At 44.5% G+C, this 18484-nt stretch overlaps 1 protein-coding gene and 1 long non-coding RNA gene across 3 annotated transcripts; both read right to left on the minus strand.

Annotated features, from left to right (window-relative positions):
- Positions 1 to 31: 31 nt before the first annotated feature.
- On the minus strand, positions 32 to 17141 carry LOC128407438 (CMRF35-like molecule 9). Of its 2 annotated transcripts, XM_053375808.1 has the most exons (7): positions 7353 to 7977; positions 5733 to 6065; positions 5425 to 5509; positions 3621 to 3733; positions 2501 to 2544; positions 1217 to 1357; positions 32 to 1057 (listed from the first exon to the last, which is right to left on the minus strand). In XM_053375808.1, the coding sequence occupies exons 1-7, from the start codon at positions 7534 to 7536 to the stop codon at positions 905 to 907; spliced, it is 1053 nt and encodes a 350-aa protein (XP_053231783.1). In that variant the 5' UTR covers positions 7537 to 7977; the 3' UTR covers positions 32 to 904. The 2 variants fall into 2 exon arrangements, with proteins under 2 accessions (XP_053231783.1, XP_053231784.1); XM_053375809.1 differs by lacking the exons at positions 5733 to 6065; positions 7353 to 7977 and adding an exon at positions 16721 to 17141.
- LOC128407440 (uncharacterized) lies at positions 12139 to 15418 on the minus strand. Its single transcript, XR_008328804.1, has 3 exons — positions 15200 to 15418; positions 13894 to 14125; positions 12139 to 13047 (listed from the first exon to the last, which is right to left on the minus strand). It is a non-coding gene; the product is annotated as an uncharacterized LOC128407440 (long non-coding RNA).
- Positions 17142 to 18484: the final 1343 nt, after the last annotated feature.

Genomic DNA, 18484 nt, shown 5'->3' on the forward strand with positions numbered 1-18484 from the left:
TTTTATTCTCAGTTTCCTGAACAGTTGATTGAACAATGTCCTCTGGGTGGTGTACAGAAGGCAATCAAATACAAAAACGCATTTGGGTCAGTTAAATAACCTCAATACAAATAACTCAGAAACCAACATAAAACTATCAAAACCAGTATAGAATAAATACAGTGGTACCTCTGGTTACATACGCTTCAGGTTACAGATGCTTCAGGTTACAGACTCCGCTAACCCAGAACTAGTACCTCGGGTTAAGAACTTTGCTTCAGGATGAGAACAGAAATTGCGCGGCGGCAGCAGCTGGAGGCCCCATTAGCTAAAGCGGTGCTTCAGGTTAAGAACAGTTTCAGGTTAAGAACGGAACTCTGGAATGAATTAAGTACGTAACCCGAGGTACCACTGTATAAGCACTAGCTGGAAAACACCACCACACCCAGCAAAGAGTAATCAATTTGGGTCCAGATCTAAATACACTACCAAAGCATATAATTGAAATTAAAAGGCCTGGGATAAAAAACACCTGGTGCCCAAATTGCTGCAGCAGGCAAATCTTTCTGGGGAAGGTATTCTGCAAATAAACAGAATATAGTCATGCATTAAGGTACATTAAAGCTTCCCTCCCTGCTCAAATTATATTTACCTCTCTGGCATATGCTTTCTCACTGTATGTGGTTGCAGCTAATGCAGATCCATCATTTTCCTTTTACTGTAAGAGTAGGATCTGCTGTCATTTTCCCGTTCCCCAGCAGCTGGTTTTGTTGAAGCAGAGCAGTGATTCAACCTCATTTTATTGCAAGTTACTCTTTTAAAGGGGAAGGGTCTCTGAGCTAGAGAAGTGGTCTGGAGCCTGGATAATAAAACCCACATGACAGTGCACTGAGAGAAACACTTTTGGATTTCTATATATATATATTTAATGGTCAGGCTTCACCTCTGTATAAAAGACCTCCTGAGCAGGTGTCTCTGGGTGGGCTGGCCTGGAGAAATTTATGTTGTTGTAGACGTGACCATGATGATCTGAAATATCCAGGCTGGCATAAGACACCTCATCTTGCTCCTCTGAAGTCTGAAAGAGAATTAGATTACAAATGCTAACAAGTATACAACAAGCCTCAGGCAGTCTGTAGGTAAGAGACCTGCTGAATGAGACCGAAGGCCCATACTGGCGCAAACAGATGGCAGTGGCTAATAAGGATGCTGGTTACAGCATTCATTTTCTTCCTACCTTTTCCTGGGAGTGAATCTCTTCATAGTCATTTTCAGGAAGGACCTTAACAATCCTGTAGAGTCCCGTCTCATTATGGTCTGGGGGCTGGTCAGAAATGGTGTTCTCATTCTGAGTATCTTCAGTATTGTGGGTAGGCATCTGTGAGCGGGGAAGTAAACGCAGTTTTGAAAACAAGTCACAGAAAGGGAGCTTTGTACTCATCTGAAATGGCCCTAACTTGGTACTCAAGAAGATTTCTGCCAGGGAGCCAGAATGCAAACATGCCACCAAGAACAAACTTTTTAAGAATGAGGCCTAATGTATGCTGAAATCTTGGCTGTATTAGCAGATGCACTGTTGCTGGTGGTCAAGGAAAAAGAGGTATATAAAGGAGAATTCCTGAGTGCCAGCAGAGAGTTAAAATCACAAAATATGCAGCATGGAAATATAAATGGTTAGACCTTTAAAATATGCCCTTGTGAGTTCCCTCTTCCCCCAGCATAGGAAAAGACCACATGTTTGGTAAGTTAAACATTTGCTTACTTACAAACTGTTCAAAGGTGTGATTCATGTGCCTACCCATACAGCGTTCAGAAAAAGTTGTGCAGGCTAAATTTAGTTTAGTTCCAAAGTGGTGAAAGTTATCAGGAATGGCTGATGAGAGCCATGCGGTTGGAGCTGGAGCAACTAGTTTGGAACCTCTTTACATGTTGAGCTTCTCAGGTAGACCGGGGAGGGAACTCCCAAGGTGAGGGGAAGTGGACTTGGCTAAGGCTGGCAGGACAGCTTACTTACTCTATGACAGCACTTTCAAAACTTTTCATGTTGGTGACACACTTTTTAGACATGTATCATTTTGCAACACAGTAATTCTAGCAAACCGGAGGTTAGACTCACCCCTTTCCAGCCCTGGGAGGAGCACGGGGAGTATTCGCGTGATACACTGCAGCCGAAGTGACAGGCTGGAAAACTCTGCTCTATGTATTAAGTAGACTTAAGCATGTTTGGTATATGAGGCTGGTTTACCCACAGCTGTGATATCACATTGTGGTATTTTAAGACTCACTTTCACCACATCTGAAGATCTTCCTCATTGCTCTTCAGTACTACCGTTCCACTTCTCAGAAATAAGAATTTTAGACTGTTCTGGTGCTACTTATTGTGATTGCATTAGTGTGCCTTGTATATTGCGGCAAACCACTTTCATGTATTTTTCATGACATAGTGGTATATAAATATTTATTTTATAAATATTATTAATAAAAAATCTTATCATGGAGTGATGTGAGATTTTTGCCTTACCCTTTCTGGTAGATTTAGCTCCTCTTTTCTCTGAAAATGTGATTCTGAAATGGATGCATCAATTGGAAATCAGGTCAAACTAAGCAACTACAACAAGAGGTTAGGTGGTAAGAAAGATCTGCTTGACTGAAATTCCGCACTGGAATTACACCTACTGGAGATCATACTGAATTTTTATTCTGTGCTTTTATCCTGTGCTTTTATTTTATGAGCCTCCCTGAGATCTTTGCATGAAGGGTGGTATATAAATAATAAACAGACAAATAATCCTAGGCCTATGTACTCAGAAGCAAGTCCCGTTGAGTTCAGTGGGCTTATTCCAAGGTAAGTGCGCCTAGATTTGCAGCCCTATGACCACAGAGCCTGAAATATTGCTAATCACTACTGCCAGCCATGTGGCTTCTCAGTATGCTCCCTGTCACTCAGGCCCCTCTTAAGATTCCAAGAAGCTTGGGCCTTAATATTTGTCTGAGTCTCTCCTTTCTTCATATTGCACCTTCTCAATGGGTTGTATCTAAGCTAGTTCTAAAGACTCCATCAGTAAAAGTATTTATCTTTGTGCAACAGAACATTCTCTCCCTGCACACACCCTATCTGTTCTGGGGCTTCCCCCCACTCTTCCAGAACAGATTTTGGGGCAGCAAGGGGGACCAGTGGTGGAAGAGGAGTCCCATGTCACCAGCATGAAAATTTAGTTGAATACCTCCCACTGTTATGTGGTTTCCCCCACCCCCAGTTGCAGGCTCTGTAGACTGATGCATGTTTACTTGGAAGCAGGTTCTCCTGTGTCCAATGAAGCTTACTCCTAAGTACCATATTTTTCCATCTATAAGACGCCCCCTATTTTTGGGGACTCAAGTTTAAGAAAATGGGGGGGAGATCTATCTGTGTTTAAGACACCCCCAAATTTTGGACATTATTTTTTAGGGGAAAACCCTAGTCTTATACACAGAAAAATACAGTATGTGTGCAGAGGATTGTTGCCTCTTAGTTTTACAAACAGGTGACATTCAGAGGTGAATTGTTTAACAGAGCTCTTGTGTTAGGTTTATGCGGAATAAAATTCAAGTAGGAAGGAAGCGTGCTCAGGAATAAACAAAGAATACAGCATCGCTCTGACCTGTTTTCGTCTTCCTTGACATCACAAGCAGCACCACAGTTGCAAGTAAGACAAGAATAAATAGTGGAATGATACTATATATCAAAATGTAGAGCTTTGAATCTGCGGGGGTCCTGGCAAAAGGGAAAAAAAAGAATATCAAATTTCACATATTTCCATTAGCCATTTCAACAATGGCCATTTCATTTAAAAAATACATCCTTCTTACATAATATGCAACTTTGTTCCACTTGTTTATTTTATTGATTCTTCAGCATATCTACTTGGGAGTCAGTCTCACTGAACTCAATCCAACCTTAGTCAGACATGCACAGGGTTGTGCTGTCAATCTCTGATTCCTCCTCCCTCCCCAAAAATGATACATAGGGAAGGGATTTTCTTTTGCAAGAATCCAAGCAGATATTTCGATGTGATTGAAATGCCTTCAAAATTACCATCGTCATCCGGGCTGCCCCAGATTGTCGTGTTGACCCAGGATGAAAACAGAAGATGATATGGATAATGTGCACAGAGGTCTGCACTGCTCTTTTTCAGAGATGTTAAAATGGGAGCAAACCCCAAAAAAGTCAATCAGATTGGAGAGTCTAACATATACATGATTCTGCAACAGATACAGCTTGTTTTAGTCATGTACCTTATGATGTACGGTAATTTGTTACTGATCATCATTATCATTAACAGCAATACTGTAATTAATTTATGAATTGCTTCTGTTGTAATTAATGGCCTTGGAAAGGGGTTTGTGGTGGGTGGCTCCCACCCGTTCGATGTCACAGCAATTGATGATAAGTCGGAAAGTTTTGGAAACAAATTTCTAGCTAACCAAACCTTTTGCATTTTAATGATTTACGTTTTTTACGTGGGCTCTTGGGTTATAGACATACACGTAAAGGTAAAGGTACCCCTGACCATTAGATCCAGTCGTGACCGATTCTGGAGTTGTGGCGCTCATCTCGCTTTATTGGCCGAGGGAGCCGGCGTACAGCTTCCGGGTCCTGTGGCCAGCATGACTAAGCCACTTCTGGCGAACCAGAGCAGCACACGGAAACACTGTTTACCTTCCCGCCGGAGCGGTACCTATTTATCTACTTGCACTTTGACGTGCTTTTGAACTGCTAGGTTGGCAGGAGCAGGGACCGAGCAACGGGAGCTCACCCCGTCGTGGGGATTCGAACTACCGACCTTCTGATCAGCAAGTCCTAGGCTCTGTGGTTTAACCCACAGTGCCACCCACATCCCTTTTAGACATACACATACTTGTGCCTTTTGTTGTTGTTGCTCAGTCATAATTCTTGCAAACATAACCCCCGCAAGAGCAGATACTGAAGGGACTGTCAAGAGACACCAGATCATGCAGATTAAGCATTGCCAGTCCCAGTTTCTAAGTTCCTTCAGTGGGCTGCAAAAATGCTCTACTCCATCAGTCTGCAAGTCATAGAAGTAGAAGTGTTCCCAACCCTGCAAGCATGGAATAGTAAAAACCAAAACCAATTTCTGTTCGAACAGCAGCACGGGGCAGCAACATGAAAATCAAAAAGTTGTAGCAGTTTCTTCAGACCTAGTATTCTCAAAAGTGCCCAGTACCACAGCTCCCTCTGTGGGAAACATCTGCTGTCCATTACATCAGTATAAATACCATATTTTGGACAGATATTCACAGGCATCTATTCCCCAGTTAATCTGGGAGAGATTAGCTGTAGGGTTCTTATATTTCAGTGGTCAGCGACAAAAGGGGAGAGATTAAAAGTGGGTCCTACATAGAAAGCCCTTCACATGGTTATAGAAAAGAAACCCAAATACTCACTCTGTAGGATCTGGGCTGTGGGTAGACTTTACTACGGAGGTGATAAATTCCGGTGTTTCTGTAGTTGATAACTTTTCTTCTGGATCTGAGGGGGGTGAGGGGGGGCAAAGGGCAAAAAAAAAAAAGAATCAACAAAAATTGTGGTCATAGTTCCTCTGCTGTATCAACAGCATTCTGTATGTTACTGCATGAAGAGAAGAATTTCATCTATTCAATGACATTCTGGAGATTTTTTTCTTTCTCCACTTCCTCATTCCTGCATTTCTATCATTACAAACAAGGAGAGGAGGAGGAGAAGCAGCATTTACCTGGAGAAACTGCCACGTTCACCTTGTGTCTGATATTGAAAAGGTATGGACGATATATAACACAGTAATAAACACCGGAATCATCCAGATTCAAACTGTCCATGGTCACTTGAAAGTAGTGCTCTTTCTTATTCTCTCTGAGGGAGACTCTGCCCATGTTCACCTTTTCATCTGATGATATTAAAGTTTTGCAGGAATCTGACAATAAGCCTTCTTTTATTTTGCACCAAATCTTAGTGTTATCTTTATAGGTTTGTTGATAATGGCAGCACAAAGAGAGAGATTTCCCTTCAAATCCATGCACTTCAACTGGACCGGTCAGTTGCCATGTCTCTGGGGGAAAGAAAGAGAATCATTCATTGGAGTCAATCAGGTTGACACCATGTTGCTGGTGTTGTCAGGCTACAGGGAATCCAATCCCTCTCCCTCACGGCTGGCAGCCAGAAATGGAGGAAACAAGAAGTTCTTACCAAGGTATTTTATTCAATATTCACAGAGAGAGATATGCATAATGCTGCCTCTTGGATAATGGTGTTGCTCTGAGTAAAGTCCCACCCCCTCCGTCTCTCCTATTATACGTCATCAGCTGATCTGTGCTTTCTGCCTCTGAGCTTTCTGTTCTCCTACTCTCAGTGCCCGCCTGTACCTGGGAGGGGGGGTCTGGCATGCTTTCCTAAGACACTGAATCTGTCAGCTGTCTCTCCCCTGGTGGTGCTTCCTCCTCCTCCTGCTCCTCTCCCAATATTTTCCAGCTTCTCCCCTCTGCAGCCTCTGAACTGTAACCTTCTGCAAACCACTGTTCTAAATCTATACTGTCTCCCTCTTCTCTGGGAAGTGCAGGAGGAGGGGGGGCAGTCTCCACCATTCCTCCTCAGGCCAGTCCTTGACAGGTGTGCAGCACTGCAGTCAAGCCAGGCCATTCATTACAATACAAGTCTTTCCACATCTCTGCAACAAGCATTCACAAAATTGTTCTCCTCATAGCCCCTGTGAGAGGCTCTGGCCCTGCTTTTCCTGTGAGTGGCCTTTGCACCAAGCATCTTTGGGCAAACCAGCTTGTGGATATTAGAAAGAGGGTACCAAAGTATCTGCATTAAAATGAAAAGGTTGTTCAGGCTGCATCATTTAGGACAGAAGTTCTAGTTTCAGGCATTATTGTATTATTGGATAGTCTCTTTACTGTGTGTGTGTGCGCGCGCGCTACACACACACACACACACATACACACTTTGTGACCATGGATATTTACCAGTATATTTTCTCACCTTATGGAAATTTCAGAATTGTCATAGTGTAATGTTGGTTATGAAGTTTGGAAATGTTTGTCTTGTAATGCGCGACTGTATTCTGAGGTGAGCTTCTTTGCCCCTAAGCATGGCACCAAACAGTTTTTCTAATTCACCGGGAAAAACAAGGAATTTTTGAAAATGGGCATGCCAATCAATTCAGCAACTTGTGCCAGCAGCCAACCACAAATCAGGGCATCATGTCATATGGTCATATGCTTACATATACGCAGTAAGATTCCAAAGTAGTTATTTGGGTATATGCACATGCAAAAGATTGCTATGCCAGTTTGCAACAGAAATAGCATGTTTGCAACAGAAATAGCATGTTTACCTTTCGCTTTCCACCATTTGTCTCTCGAGTCTTCTATCTCTGGACTTTCAGTAGTGACATCCCATGCATTTTGGCAGACTTCCTCCTTATGGTTCAAGATCTGTGGCCTTGACGTAGCATTTTTCTCTTCTTTACCTGAAATTAGCACCCAGCCCAGGAGAGACAACATCCTCAACGGTCTCATGATTCTGCTTCTATTCTCTGCTGAAGTTGGAGGGAGGTAAAGGGTAGCCAATCTCTCCCAGAGGCCTCAAGATACTCTCACAAGTTTCTGGCAGGAAAGAGAATCTTCAAAGCTCACTGGCGATAACTTAACCCCCGCCCCTGAAAGCGGAAGTGCTCAGCCTTCTTCAGAAATAGGGGAAAAGGACAGATTCTGTTCTGCAATCCTTAGTATGCAAGCAGCTGTGGTTAGTGTATTCCCTCCCCCCTTTATATTAAGATACACACATGCTAGCTGAGGAGAATAATGTAAATGCATTTCAGTGGACCGGAATTACTTTAACCAATACTATGACCTAGTGTAGTTACAACTGGGCTGTGATAAGCAAGACAAGATGCACAGTATTTCCCCATAAGAACATGAAAACAGCCCTACTGAATCAGAAGGCCAGTGGCCCATCTGGTCTTAGAATTGTAGAGTTGGAAGGGATCCTGAGGATCATCTACTCCAACCCCCTGCAATGCAGGAATATGCAGCTGTCCCACACGGGGATTGAACTTGCAACCGTGGCGTTATCAGCCCTGCACTCTAACCAACTGAGCGAGTCAGGTCCAACATCCTGTCCTCACAGTGGACAGTTTGATGCAGTAGCTGAAGTTCTCTCATGGTGGTGTCACCTCATTAGAGGGCTTTCTGCTCCCCGTTCCCCCACCATCATACGGTTTAATTCCCTGTGATGCACAAAGTGACGGTGTGGTTACAAGTGAGTTGTGTGGCAGGAAGTGTGTCAGCTGAAGCTCTCTTCCGGTTGTGTCTCCTATGCATCCAGATAATTGCAAAAAGCAGAAACAGGAAGAAGGGCGTTTTCAAGCTGGTCGGAACTAGGAAGTACCTATAAATAAGATATCTGCAGCACAGCAACAGAAGAGAAAATAGAAGAAAACAAAGCTACTTCCCACCATTCGCTAATGAAAAAGTGCTGCATATGCAAAGATTATGTGGCAGCTTGGCTGCAGTTTTAAAGCAATGATAAAGCACCCAGGTCAAAAATATGTAGGATGCGTTTCAGATGTGTGAGAGAGAAATCACTTCTGGGACCACCAATGAACTTAATATATAACAGAAGGGAGGCCAGACTTGACGATATTGAGCAGCACAAAATTTATTATACCGTTAATGAAGAATGGCAGACCATTAAAAAGATACTGGAAATTGCAGCTTAGTTGACAAAGCATGTGCGGAAAAGGCCCAGTGTGCATGACCTATGTAGGGAGAGATGTGGAGATGAGGACTATAGAAAATGCTAGACTGTGCAGGATATTGGCCAGCAAAAACCCCACTAAGCATCCTCTTTTCTCAGCAACTGGAAGAAATAATAATAATAATAATAATAATAATAATAATAATAATAATAACAACACCTGACCATCTGGCTGGGTTTCCCCACTTGCAGTTTTGCCTCAGCCATAAGGACTAGGAGCTCAACTTCTCCAAAATAGAAACGATGAGTTTTCAAGCACTATCAGAGACATCAATTTTCTACATTCCCGTTACATTGTGAAAATGGTATAGTTGGAAATTACTCTGACTGTCAGCACACAGCAAGGTGCTCGTGTAGTTACAAATAGGGCGTCAGAATGCTCAGTTGTGCTTTGCCAGTCATATTTATAGAGGGAGCAAGGTCTGGCTGTTCAGTTATTGCTAATTCTTCTTCTATATCTAAGAAGGGGGCTAAAAATAATTGATGAATAGTGTCAACTGTTGCGGGTGAGCTGTTTGCACTTTCCAAAATGGCAGACGTATTTCGCACAGGAACTGAGGTAATTGATGGTGATGAGCTCTTGAGCAATAAGATGAAATTTCTCCTCACATAGTGCTTTGTCATTCTGTGGAAACTCATGGCCATGAGGAGGTCAAGTCATTGAGAAACTGGAAATGGAGGATTAGTGTTCCATAGTTCATACCCCCGAATGCAGTGCCTTGGGGGCGTTTTCAGGGTATAAAACTGTGATCTACTTGCAAGAAGTATCCTCAGGCCTGCCCATCCATGCCTTGAGGCTGTGGGGCAGTGACAGGAGCCCTGCCTGAAAGCTGGCCTGCCCAAGTCCTCTTCTTTACAGAGCTACAAAGATAAAGGTAAACATTCCGTTTGAACACTGTCTTCGGCTCCAGTGTTGGACCATTTCGACCGGATACACCCTGCTGATGTGGATAGATTCCTCTGAGCTGCCAGGCCCACCGCTTGCCTCCTTGATCCGTGCCCGTCTTGGCTGATTAGAGCGTACCCAGACATTGCATGGATCCCCCTGGTTGAAATTATCAATTTATCCCTTGGCACGGGGACATTCCTAGGGGAGCTGAAGGAAGCAGTGGTGTGTCCGCTCTTAAAGAAAACTTCATTAGATCCTCTTGTTGTAGTAAAGTTGGGAAATCTTGGTATGTCAAACGCTGGTTCACGCAGGAGTGAGGCATTGTGGGAGAGATAAGATTGTGGCCTTATGGGGAATGGGTGTTTGGTCTCTTTAAAAGTAAAACTCTCTGTCTCTCGAAGTGTGAGTCAATTACTGGTACATCTTGACTCTAGGCAGGATGAGATGTTATCTGATTTGCAGACCCTGGCACAGCTGGGGGCCTGAGTGTGGATTGGGTTGTAAAAAGGCACAGGAGGCTATCAAGCCATTTACAACTTAGGAGCCTGGTACTGTACAGGTACGCGGGTGGCGCTGTGGGTAAAAGCCTCAGCGCCTAGGGCTTGCCGATTGAAAGGTCGGCGGTTCGAATCCCCGCGGCGGGGTGCGCTCCCGTTGCTCAGTCCCAGTGCCTGCCAACCTAGCAGTTCGAAAGCACCCCCAGGTGCAAGTAGATAAATAGGGACCGCTTACTGGCGGGAAGGTAAACGGCGTTTCCGTGTGCTGCGCTGGCTCGCCAGATGCAGCTTTGTCACGCTGGCCACGTGACCCGGAAGTGTCTCCGGACAGCGCTGGCCCCTGGCCTCTTAAGTGAGATGGGCGCACAACCCCAGAGTCTGTCAAGACTGGCCCGTACGGGCAGGGGTACCTTTACCTTTACCTTTACTGTACAGGTAAGAGAGGCCTGGGAACCTCTTTTGATCTTAAGGTTTGTGAGTCTAAACAAAGTTCAGCTGTGCTGGTCTCCTGACAATCAGGAGTATCTGCCCTCCCTTCCCCACAGGTGGGCGGGTATACAGCCATTGGTACAGCCATTGGTAAATTGGTAATTAACCTGAAGAAATGATTGGTCCCTAACCTGTCCTCCACGTGGGTTTTTAAGGATAAAGGATTTGGGAATTCAAATGCAAAGGGCAGAACATCTTGCCCTGGTACTTCACCTGGGGGCGTTTGACCAGTGAAAGGACTCTGCTGTGTTAACTCTGCTGTGTTTTGAACTATTGTTGCTGTGTGAGTATGGTTTTAGCTAGTCATACTTTACAATGTTTTTATTTTTTGTTTGTAACCTTCTAAGAAATGTGCAATTTTTTGAGGAGCTTTTTCAATAACCTTGGAAAAGGACTTTTTGTCTTTTGTACCCTGTGCCTTTGCTTGGGGAAGCTAAACTAGAGCTTACCATTTGGACACCTACCTGTTGAATTTCTGTCTGCGTCACGGTAAAGTGACTCGGGACTGGGCAAACCTGGTAAATATCGAAGGGGGGTTCCCCTCCTTGAACCCCATTCGAGGGTGGTCCAGGAAAGGAGATGGTGGCATCTTTACCGTTTGGCTTGTGATTTGCAACAACTAGCGGTTTCTCCCCCTTCCTGGCCAAGTCTTGCCAGTGTCTAGGAGGAATGGTGTGTGTGTGTGTGTGTGTGTGTGTGTGTGTGTGTGTGTGTAGTCCCGCTTACTACACTTGTCCTTTCTTGAGTTAAATAAAATGTTTTGCATAAAATAAAAATAAAAACCTTAAGTCTGGAGGAGGAGGCCAGAAGTCCCTCAGTGCAGTTAATGTGCTGGTGAGGAAGGGCTAAGAGTAGGGAGTTTACTTCTCTGAGGCCCAGAGACAAGGAAACATGTACCAATCCATTGTTCAGGTTATGGAGCCATGTGGTTTGGATTTATAGGAGCCCGCACTGGTTTTTGACCCTGCTCTATTAGCAGTGTTATGTTTAGATATATTTATTGTTGCCATAAAAAGGTAAAGGTAAAGGGACCCCTGACCATCAGGTCCAGTCGTGACCGACTCTGGGGTTGCGCGCTCATCTCGCTCAAGAGGCCGGGAGCCGGCGCTTGTCCGCAGACAGCTTCCGGGTCATGTGTCCAGCATGACTAAGCCGCTGCTGGCGAACCAGCGCAGCACACGGAAAAGCCGTTTACCTTCCTGCCCGAGAGTGGTCCCTATTTATCTACTTGCACTTTGAGGTGCTTTCGAACTGCTAGGTGGGCAGGAGCTGGGACCAAGCAACGGGAGCTCACCCCATCGTGGGGATTCGAACCGTTGACCTTCCGATCAGCAAGTCCTAGGCTCTGTGGTTTAACCCACAGCGCCAAATCGCTGCGGGACCTAAAGGTCTTTTGCATTGTTTCAGGGAATAGTATAACCCTGTAAAAGGTTCAGAGCCATCTTGAGTGCAACGTGTACATGATATTTTTTTTAACCTCATAGGGACATTATTCCTTGCGACTGAGAACTGTGAGTATTTGGAAATAAAGCTCAGAAGAAAAATGTAGTGTACTGAAGTACTGGTGTCAATTTGCAGCTTTGTTATTGTTCCATTTGAAGGAAAGAGACACTGAAAAGAAAATTGGTTGGCCAAGAGATGGCAATATGATGTTCATGAGTATGAAATCCAACTCTTTTGTGTGTTTTTTAAAAAGGAACTTTGTTGACATTTGCCTTCCCTGCAAACGATGATAAATGTTGGGTTCAAAATAAACAAATCAAGACCAAATTCCCATGGAGATTGCAACATCCTTCAGGGACTCGGTGCTGATCTGAAACTTGTGAATGCGTTTTAAAGGGTTAGGTGCAGAGGGTCTTGCTTTGCATCAATTTGTAGAGGTCAATGAATTGTCGTTTGTTGTATTGGTCACAGGTAATTTGCCAGAAAACATCCCCCCTTCCCTGGTTTCCAATAAAAATTACAAAAAGTGGCACTTGCCCATGAAAACTAGCTCTCATTGTAATTTGCTGCAGATGGGTTGTCCAAGTTACAGATAAATGATTGAGATTGCAAATCTAGTAGATTGGCCACATCTTTTAAAACACACTTAAAAGGAAAGCATCTAAATAACCTGTGGCATACCTTTTACTGCTCTTTTTTAGGGAAGATCAAGCCTATTAAGACACAAATAGTTTGAATACTGGAGTTATAACAGCATTAGCTAAAACAATATATTATGTAAAGAAGCTTAACAACAGTTACATTGGTCACTGTGGGATTACTGTGCAGCATTTTCTTGCCGTGTGGCAGCTGAAGGTCTCTTCTGATTGTATCTTCTATGCATCCAGATAATTGCAATGACCAGACCCAGGAAGATAAGGGTTTTCAAGGTGAAAAGCCCATAAATCAGGTATCTGTGTAAATGAAACAGAATCATAACCATAGTAATACACCACCCATTCGACTGGGTTGCCCCAGCCACTCTGAGCAGATATCATATAATTGCTGATAGAAGAAAACAGGACTACAGTGGTGCCTCGCAAGGCGAAATTAATTCGTTCCGCAAGTTTTTTCTTCTTGCGAGTTTTTCGTCTTGCGAAGCACGGTTTCCCATAGGAATGCATTGAAAATCAATCAATGCGTTCCTATGGAAACCGCCTTCAGACCAGGTCCGGGGACAGTCTGTCCCCCAACCTCTTCTGAAGGCTGGGGGGGGGACAAGGGCTTTTCTTCCCACCGCCAGCCTTCAGAAGGCTGTTCTGAAGGCTGGCGGTGGGAAGAAAAGCCCTTCTCCCCACCTCCCACCCCGCAAGCTCCAGGGACAGGAGGGCTTTCCTCCCGACCGCCAGCATTTTAAAAGCCCCCAGGACAGCGGAGACTTCTCCGCTGTCCCGGGGAGATTTTAAAATGCTGCGGGCGGCAGCGAAGGCTTCGCTGCCGCCCGCCAGCATTTTAAGATCGCCCCGGGACAGCGGAGAAGTCTCCGCTGTCCCGGGGGCTTTTTAAATGCTGGGGGTCGGCAGCGAAGGCTTCGCTGCCGCCCGCCAGCATTTTAAGATCGCCCGGGACAGCGGAGAAGTCTCCGCTGTCCCGGGAAGGCAGGCGGGGGGGAGCAAAAACTTTTGCCCCCCGCCGGCCTTCAGAAGAGGTCCAGGACCTCTTCTGAAGGCCGGCGGTGGGCAAAAGTCTTTGCTCCCCCCCCCGCCTGCCTTCAAAAGCCGTCCGGGGTAGCGGAGAAACGCGCTACGCTCAATACTTACTCTGTTGGAATACGGCTGAAGCCTGATTGGTTGTTTGTTTGTTCTTGTTTGGTAGTTATTAGAAAGAGATCAGGTTCTGACCGACTGCTAATTGCTGTTGTTTCTTCTGAATCCACAGAGGAATCTGGGGAGGATTGTTTGGTTGTCTGTTCTTGTGTGGTAGTTGTGAGAAAGAGATCAGGTTCTGACTGCCAGCTAATTGCTGTTGTTTCTTCTGAATCTGAGGAGGAAGCTGAACAAAGATGAAGAAATGAACAGCTTCAGACACTGAAGAGACCAAGAACTTCAGAAAATGTGAAGAGGGACTGGCAAATAAGGGATAGTTCCAGTCAAACAAAACAAGTGCCAATGGTCAGATCACTTCCTGGTGCAACTAGACTTCTCCGCAACCCTTCCCATCTGTAGGGAGGTGAGACCAATTTGAATGGTCTGCCTCTGCCACTTAATGGATCCAAATGGCTTCAAAAGAGTGATAGGTGCAGTGCTTTTTCTTTTCCTTAAAAAATGTTTAGGGGTACTCTCATTTTAACTCAAGAAAATCACCATTTTAAAGTTCAAATCGGGGGAAATAAATACAGTAGCTAAATGGATAAAAGTACTGTACAAAGATTCACAAAATGTTTAGGAGTATGTGTACCCCTGCGTCCCCCCAGAAAAAAAACACTGGGTAGGGGATACATTATTATCCCATGCTGATGGCCTCTCAGCTGATACTCTGGTGACCCACTGGAATGTGTAGCTAACCAGGGTTTTAGACTGTTAACTCTGAAGTGCCCTCTCCGATTGCATGGAGCTGGGATGACCATGTGGTTTTCCCAAGGGCTGAAGGCAATGAAACGATCTCTGAGAGAACTAGGGCGCCAGTGGGGGAAAACATGTCCTAAATTGGACTGAACATAGGTTAGAGCTCATTGCAAAGCCTACCAAATCGCAATAGCGATGGCAAAGAAGACCCTTTTCACTGTCTCTATGGCATCTGCAGAAAGCGGTTCCAGGAGACTCTTAGGTGGTTTGTAGTCTAACAGAACCACCTTTGCCACTGAGGTCCAAGAAGGACTCCAAAATGTCCTGCAACGATTTTGCAAAGCTTTTTGCAGATAAAATCACCCAGATTCAGAAAGAGGTAGGCACCACTGTGGTAGCAGGGCTGGGGTGGGAGAGTTTCAGCGCTCTGTCTAGTCAAGTTGTATAAGATCAATTTCAACCTGATTACCTCTGAGGAGGTAGACAGTGTGCCTGGATGAGTGAAACCTGTCTCCTCGACCCTTGCCTATTCTGGCTCATAAAAGCGAGCCTGAGACCCTACCTGCCTGCAGACTGTCTTGCCAGAGTGGTGCATTCTTTGGTTATCTCCAGCTTGGACCATTGCAATGCGCTCAAGGTGACTCAGAAGCTACAATTAATGCAGAATGTGGCTGCCAGACTGGTGACTGGGAGCGGCTGCTGGGACTATACTGTATAACATCTATCCTGAAAGACCTGTCATGTGACAAAGGCCTTTGAGAACAGAAGCAGTAAAGTGCTGGAAAATGCTGAAAAGTGAAGATTCATTCTTCTAGCTGACTCATTCCTTATACAAATATTGTTTCAATTACAGGAAGTAACACGGAGCCAGGAAGGATAAATACATGGGCTCAGTGTGCTCTTTACTTCTTTTTATTTTGCTCTCTTCCATTATTGTTGGTACAGTGTTTGTAAAGAAGTCTGTTTGCCTCAGTAAAGGTTTTTTTTACTGTGAATTTTGACCCTGCATTTTTACTTCACTGCGCGACAAGACCTATATTGGCTCCCAGTGTGTTTCTGAGCACAATTCAAAGTGTTGGTTTAAAGCCCTTAATGACTTTGGCCCAGTATACCTGAAGGAGTGTTTCCACCCCCATTGTTCAGCCCAAACACTGAGGTCTAGATTCAAGGGCCTTCTGGGGGTTTCCTCATTGTGAGACGTTCAGTTACAGGGAAGCAGGTAGAGAGCCTTCTCAGTAGTGGCACCCACCCTGTGGAACACCCTCCAGTAAGATGTCAAAGAGATAAATAATTATATGATCTTCCGTAAACATCTGAAGGCAGACCTATATCAGGGTACTTTTAATGTGTGATATTCTATTCTGCTGCTGCTGTGTTTTTGCATGCCCTGTTGGAAGCCGCCCATTATTTTATTATGTCCCTTGGGATTTTGAACTTGCTGACAGGGGAATCGGTGACAGGAGACAATTCTGCAAGCATAGTTTTCCCTAATGTGAATTTTACACCAGCATCATGCAGCAACATAAAACAAGCCTTGTTTCATTTACCATTATTTACCTGCTTAACGGGCAATATAATATCCTTTTGGAAAGAGAAAAATTACCACAATACTGTATTCACTTCCTATATATATATTTAAAGTATATAAGAAGGAACTCTCCTTATCTTTGCAAGTCTGTGCACACTTATCCAGCAGTAAGCACCTTTGGGGTTAATGTGCATAAGATCACATTTATTCCGTCTTTTGAGTTTCCTGTGGTGCTTGGAAATGGGACTCACCTGGGAGAACAGTATTATTTACAGGGAAACCAACATCAGAGTCAGTTCTTTCTATACCACACCACTAAATCCCAGCATCTTGCTGTGTGAGGTTCTCCAGTCTGACTCTGAATTCCAAATGAGAATGATTATCCTTGATAAAAACTCTGCTAGCAGTCCTTTCTTCTTCAGATCCTGTCGTCTGAACAACTATTTCACAATTGCTGTGAACACAATTGATGTACTGGAGATTTTTTTCTTTCCTCATTCCTGCATTTCTATCATTACAAACAAGGAGAGGAGGAGGAGGAGGAGGAGCATTTACCTGGAGGAACTGTCACGTTCACCCTGTGTCTGATACTGGAGAAGAAACGATCTATAACACAGTAATAAACACCGGAATCATCCAGATTCAAACTGTCCATGGTCACTTGAAAGTAGTGCTCTTTCTTATTCTCTCTGAGGGAGACTCTGCCCATGTTCACCTTTCCATCTGATGATATTAACCTTTCGCATGAAGACAAAAATATGCCTTCTTTCATTTTGCACCAGCTCTTAGTGTTATTTTCAAAGGTTTGTTGATAACGGCAGCGCAGAGAGAGAGATTTCCCTTCAAATCCATGCACTTCAACTGGACCAGTCAGTCGCCATGTCTCTGGGGGAAAGAAAGAGAATCATTAATTGGAGTCAATCAGGTTGACACCATGTTGCTGGTCTTGTCAGGCTACAGGGAACCTAATCCCCCTCCCTCACTGCTGGCAGCCAGAAATGGGGGAAAACAAGAAGTTCTTACCAAGGTAATTTATTCAATATTCACAGAGAGAGATGCATAATGCCACCTCTTGGATAATGGCGTTGCTCTGAGTAAAGTCCCATCTCCTCCATCTCTCCTATTATGTCATCCCTATGTTGGCTGGTCTGTGCTTTCTGCCTCTGAGCTTTCTGTTCTCTTACTCTCAGTGCCTGCCTGGACCTGGGAGGGGGGCAGTTCTGGCATGCTTAGTGGCGTCGGAAGGGGGTGCACGGTGGGGTGGTCTGCCCCGGTGACATCCTGGGGGGGGGTGTGACATTATCTTTGCAAGTCTGTGTACACTTACCCAGCAGTAAGCACCTTTGGGGTTAATGTGCACAAGTTCACATTTATTCCTTCTTTTGAGTTTCCTGTATAACTTGGAAACAGGACTCACCTGGGAGAACAGTAATATTTACAGGGAATCGAGGATCATAGCCTGTTTTCTCTATGCCACACCAGTAAATCCCAGCATCTTGCTGTGTGAGGTTCTCCATTCTGACTGTGAATTCCAAATCAGTATGATTGTCCTTGATAAAAAGTCTGTCAGCTGTCCTTTCTTCTTCAGATCCTGTCGTCTTAACAACTATTTCACAACTGCTCCATGGACTTCCTTTGCACCAATATTTTACATGTTTCTTAAACACAGCATCATATTTGAATCTCACAGAGAGTGACCTGCCCAAAAATCCACTCAGTGCTTCAGGACCAGTCAGAACAGACATGCAACCTGAAAAGCAGAATAAACCTGGAGTGAGGTATTAGCTCTCCAACTAGTATCATGGAAAAATATAAAATTACACATCCCCCATGTCGCTTGTTGATTCATAGGTTACTGCATCCATACAGACCACATTCCCAGCACCAAGAGCTGCTTTGTCAACTTCAAAGACCCTGCCGCTGAATTCTAACTCCCTTTTGAAGAATGGTCAGATCGGGGAGGGAGTGACTCTCCAAACTGATAACATGATGGCAAACCACAGCCATATGAAATGGCCACCGACCAACCAAGGACATATACAGCAGCAATCTTGGGTTGGGAAACAATGCACCAACACTGTAGCACACTGTAGGGTCAGGGGCTCATTGGGGAAGTGAGCGCTGTTCACATCTGTGCAAGCATGGACCCTAATAGAAAGTTAATAAGGTACCAAATCCATCTCTCAACTGAGAGGCTTAAATATTGGAACAACTCTGCTCTTAAGTCCTCATAGATTGGGCAAATCAGTAAGCAGTGGGGTAGCTCTTCAGGAACATGGAACATTATGTACACATGGGCAAACTCTCTTCCTAAGGAAT

The sequence above is a fragment of the Podarcis raffonei genome, chromosome 2 (genome assembly GCF_027172205.1).
Source record: "Podarcis raffonei isolate rPodRaf1 chromosome 2, rPodRaf1.pri, whole genome shotgun sequence".
Classification (NCBI taxonomy): domain Eukaryota; kingdom Metazoa; phylum Chordata; class Lepidosauria; order Squamata; family Lacertidae; genus Podarcis; species Podarcis raffonei.

Coding starts and splice junctions, on each gene's coding strand:
- LOC128407438 (XM_053375808.1), bottom strand. CDS start 7,536: ATGAGACCGTTGAGGATGTTGTCTCTCCTGGGCTGGGTGCTAATTTCA. Junction 6,066..7,352: donor CAAATGGTGGAAAGCGAAAG/GTAAACATGCTA, acceptor TCTTTCCCCCAG/AGACATGGCAACTGACCGGT. Junction 1,358..2,500: donor AGCTAAATCTACCAGAAAGG/GTAAGGCAAAAA, acceptor CCCCGCTCACAG/ATGCCTACCCACAATACTGA.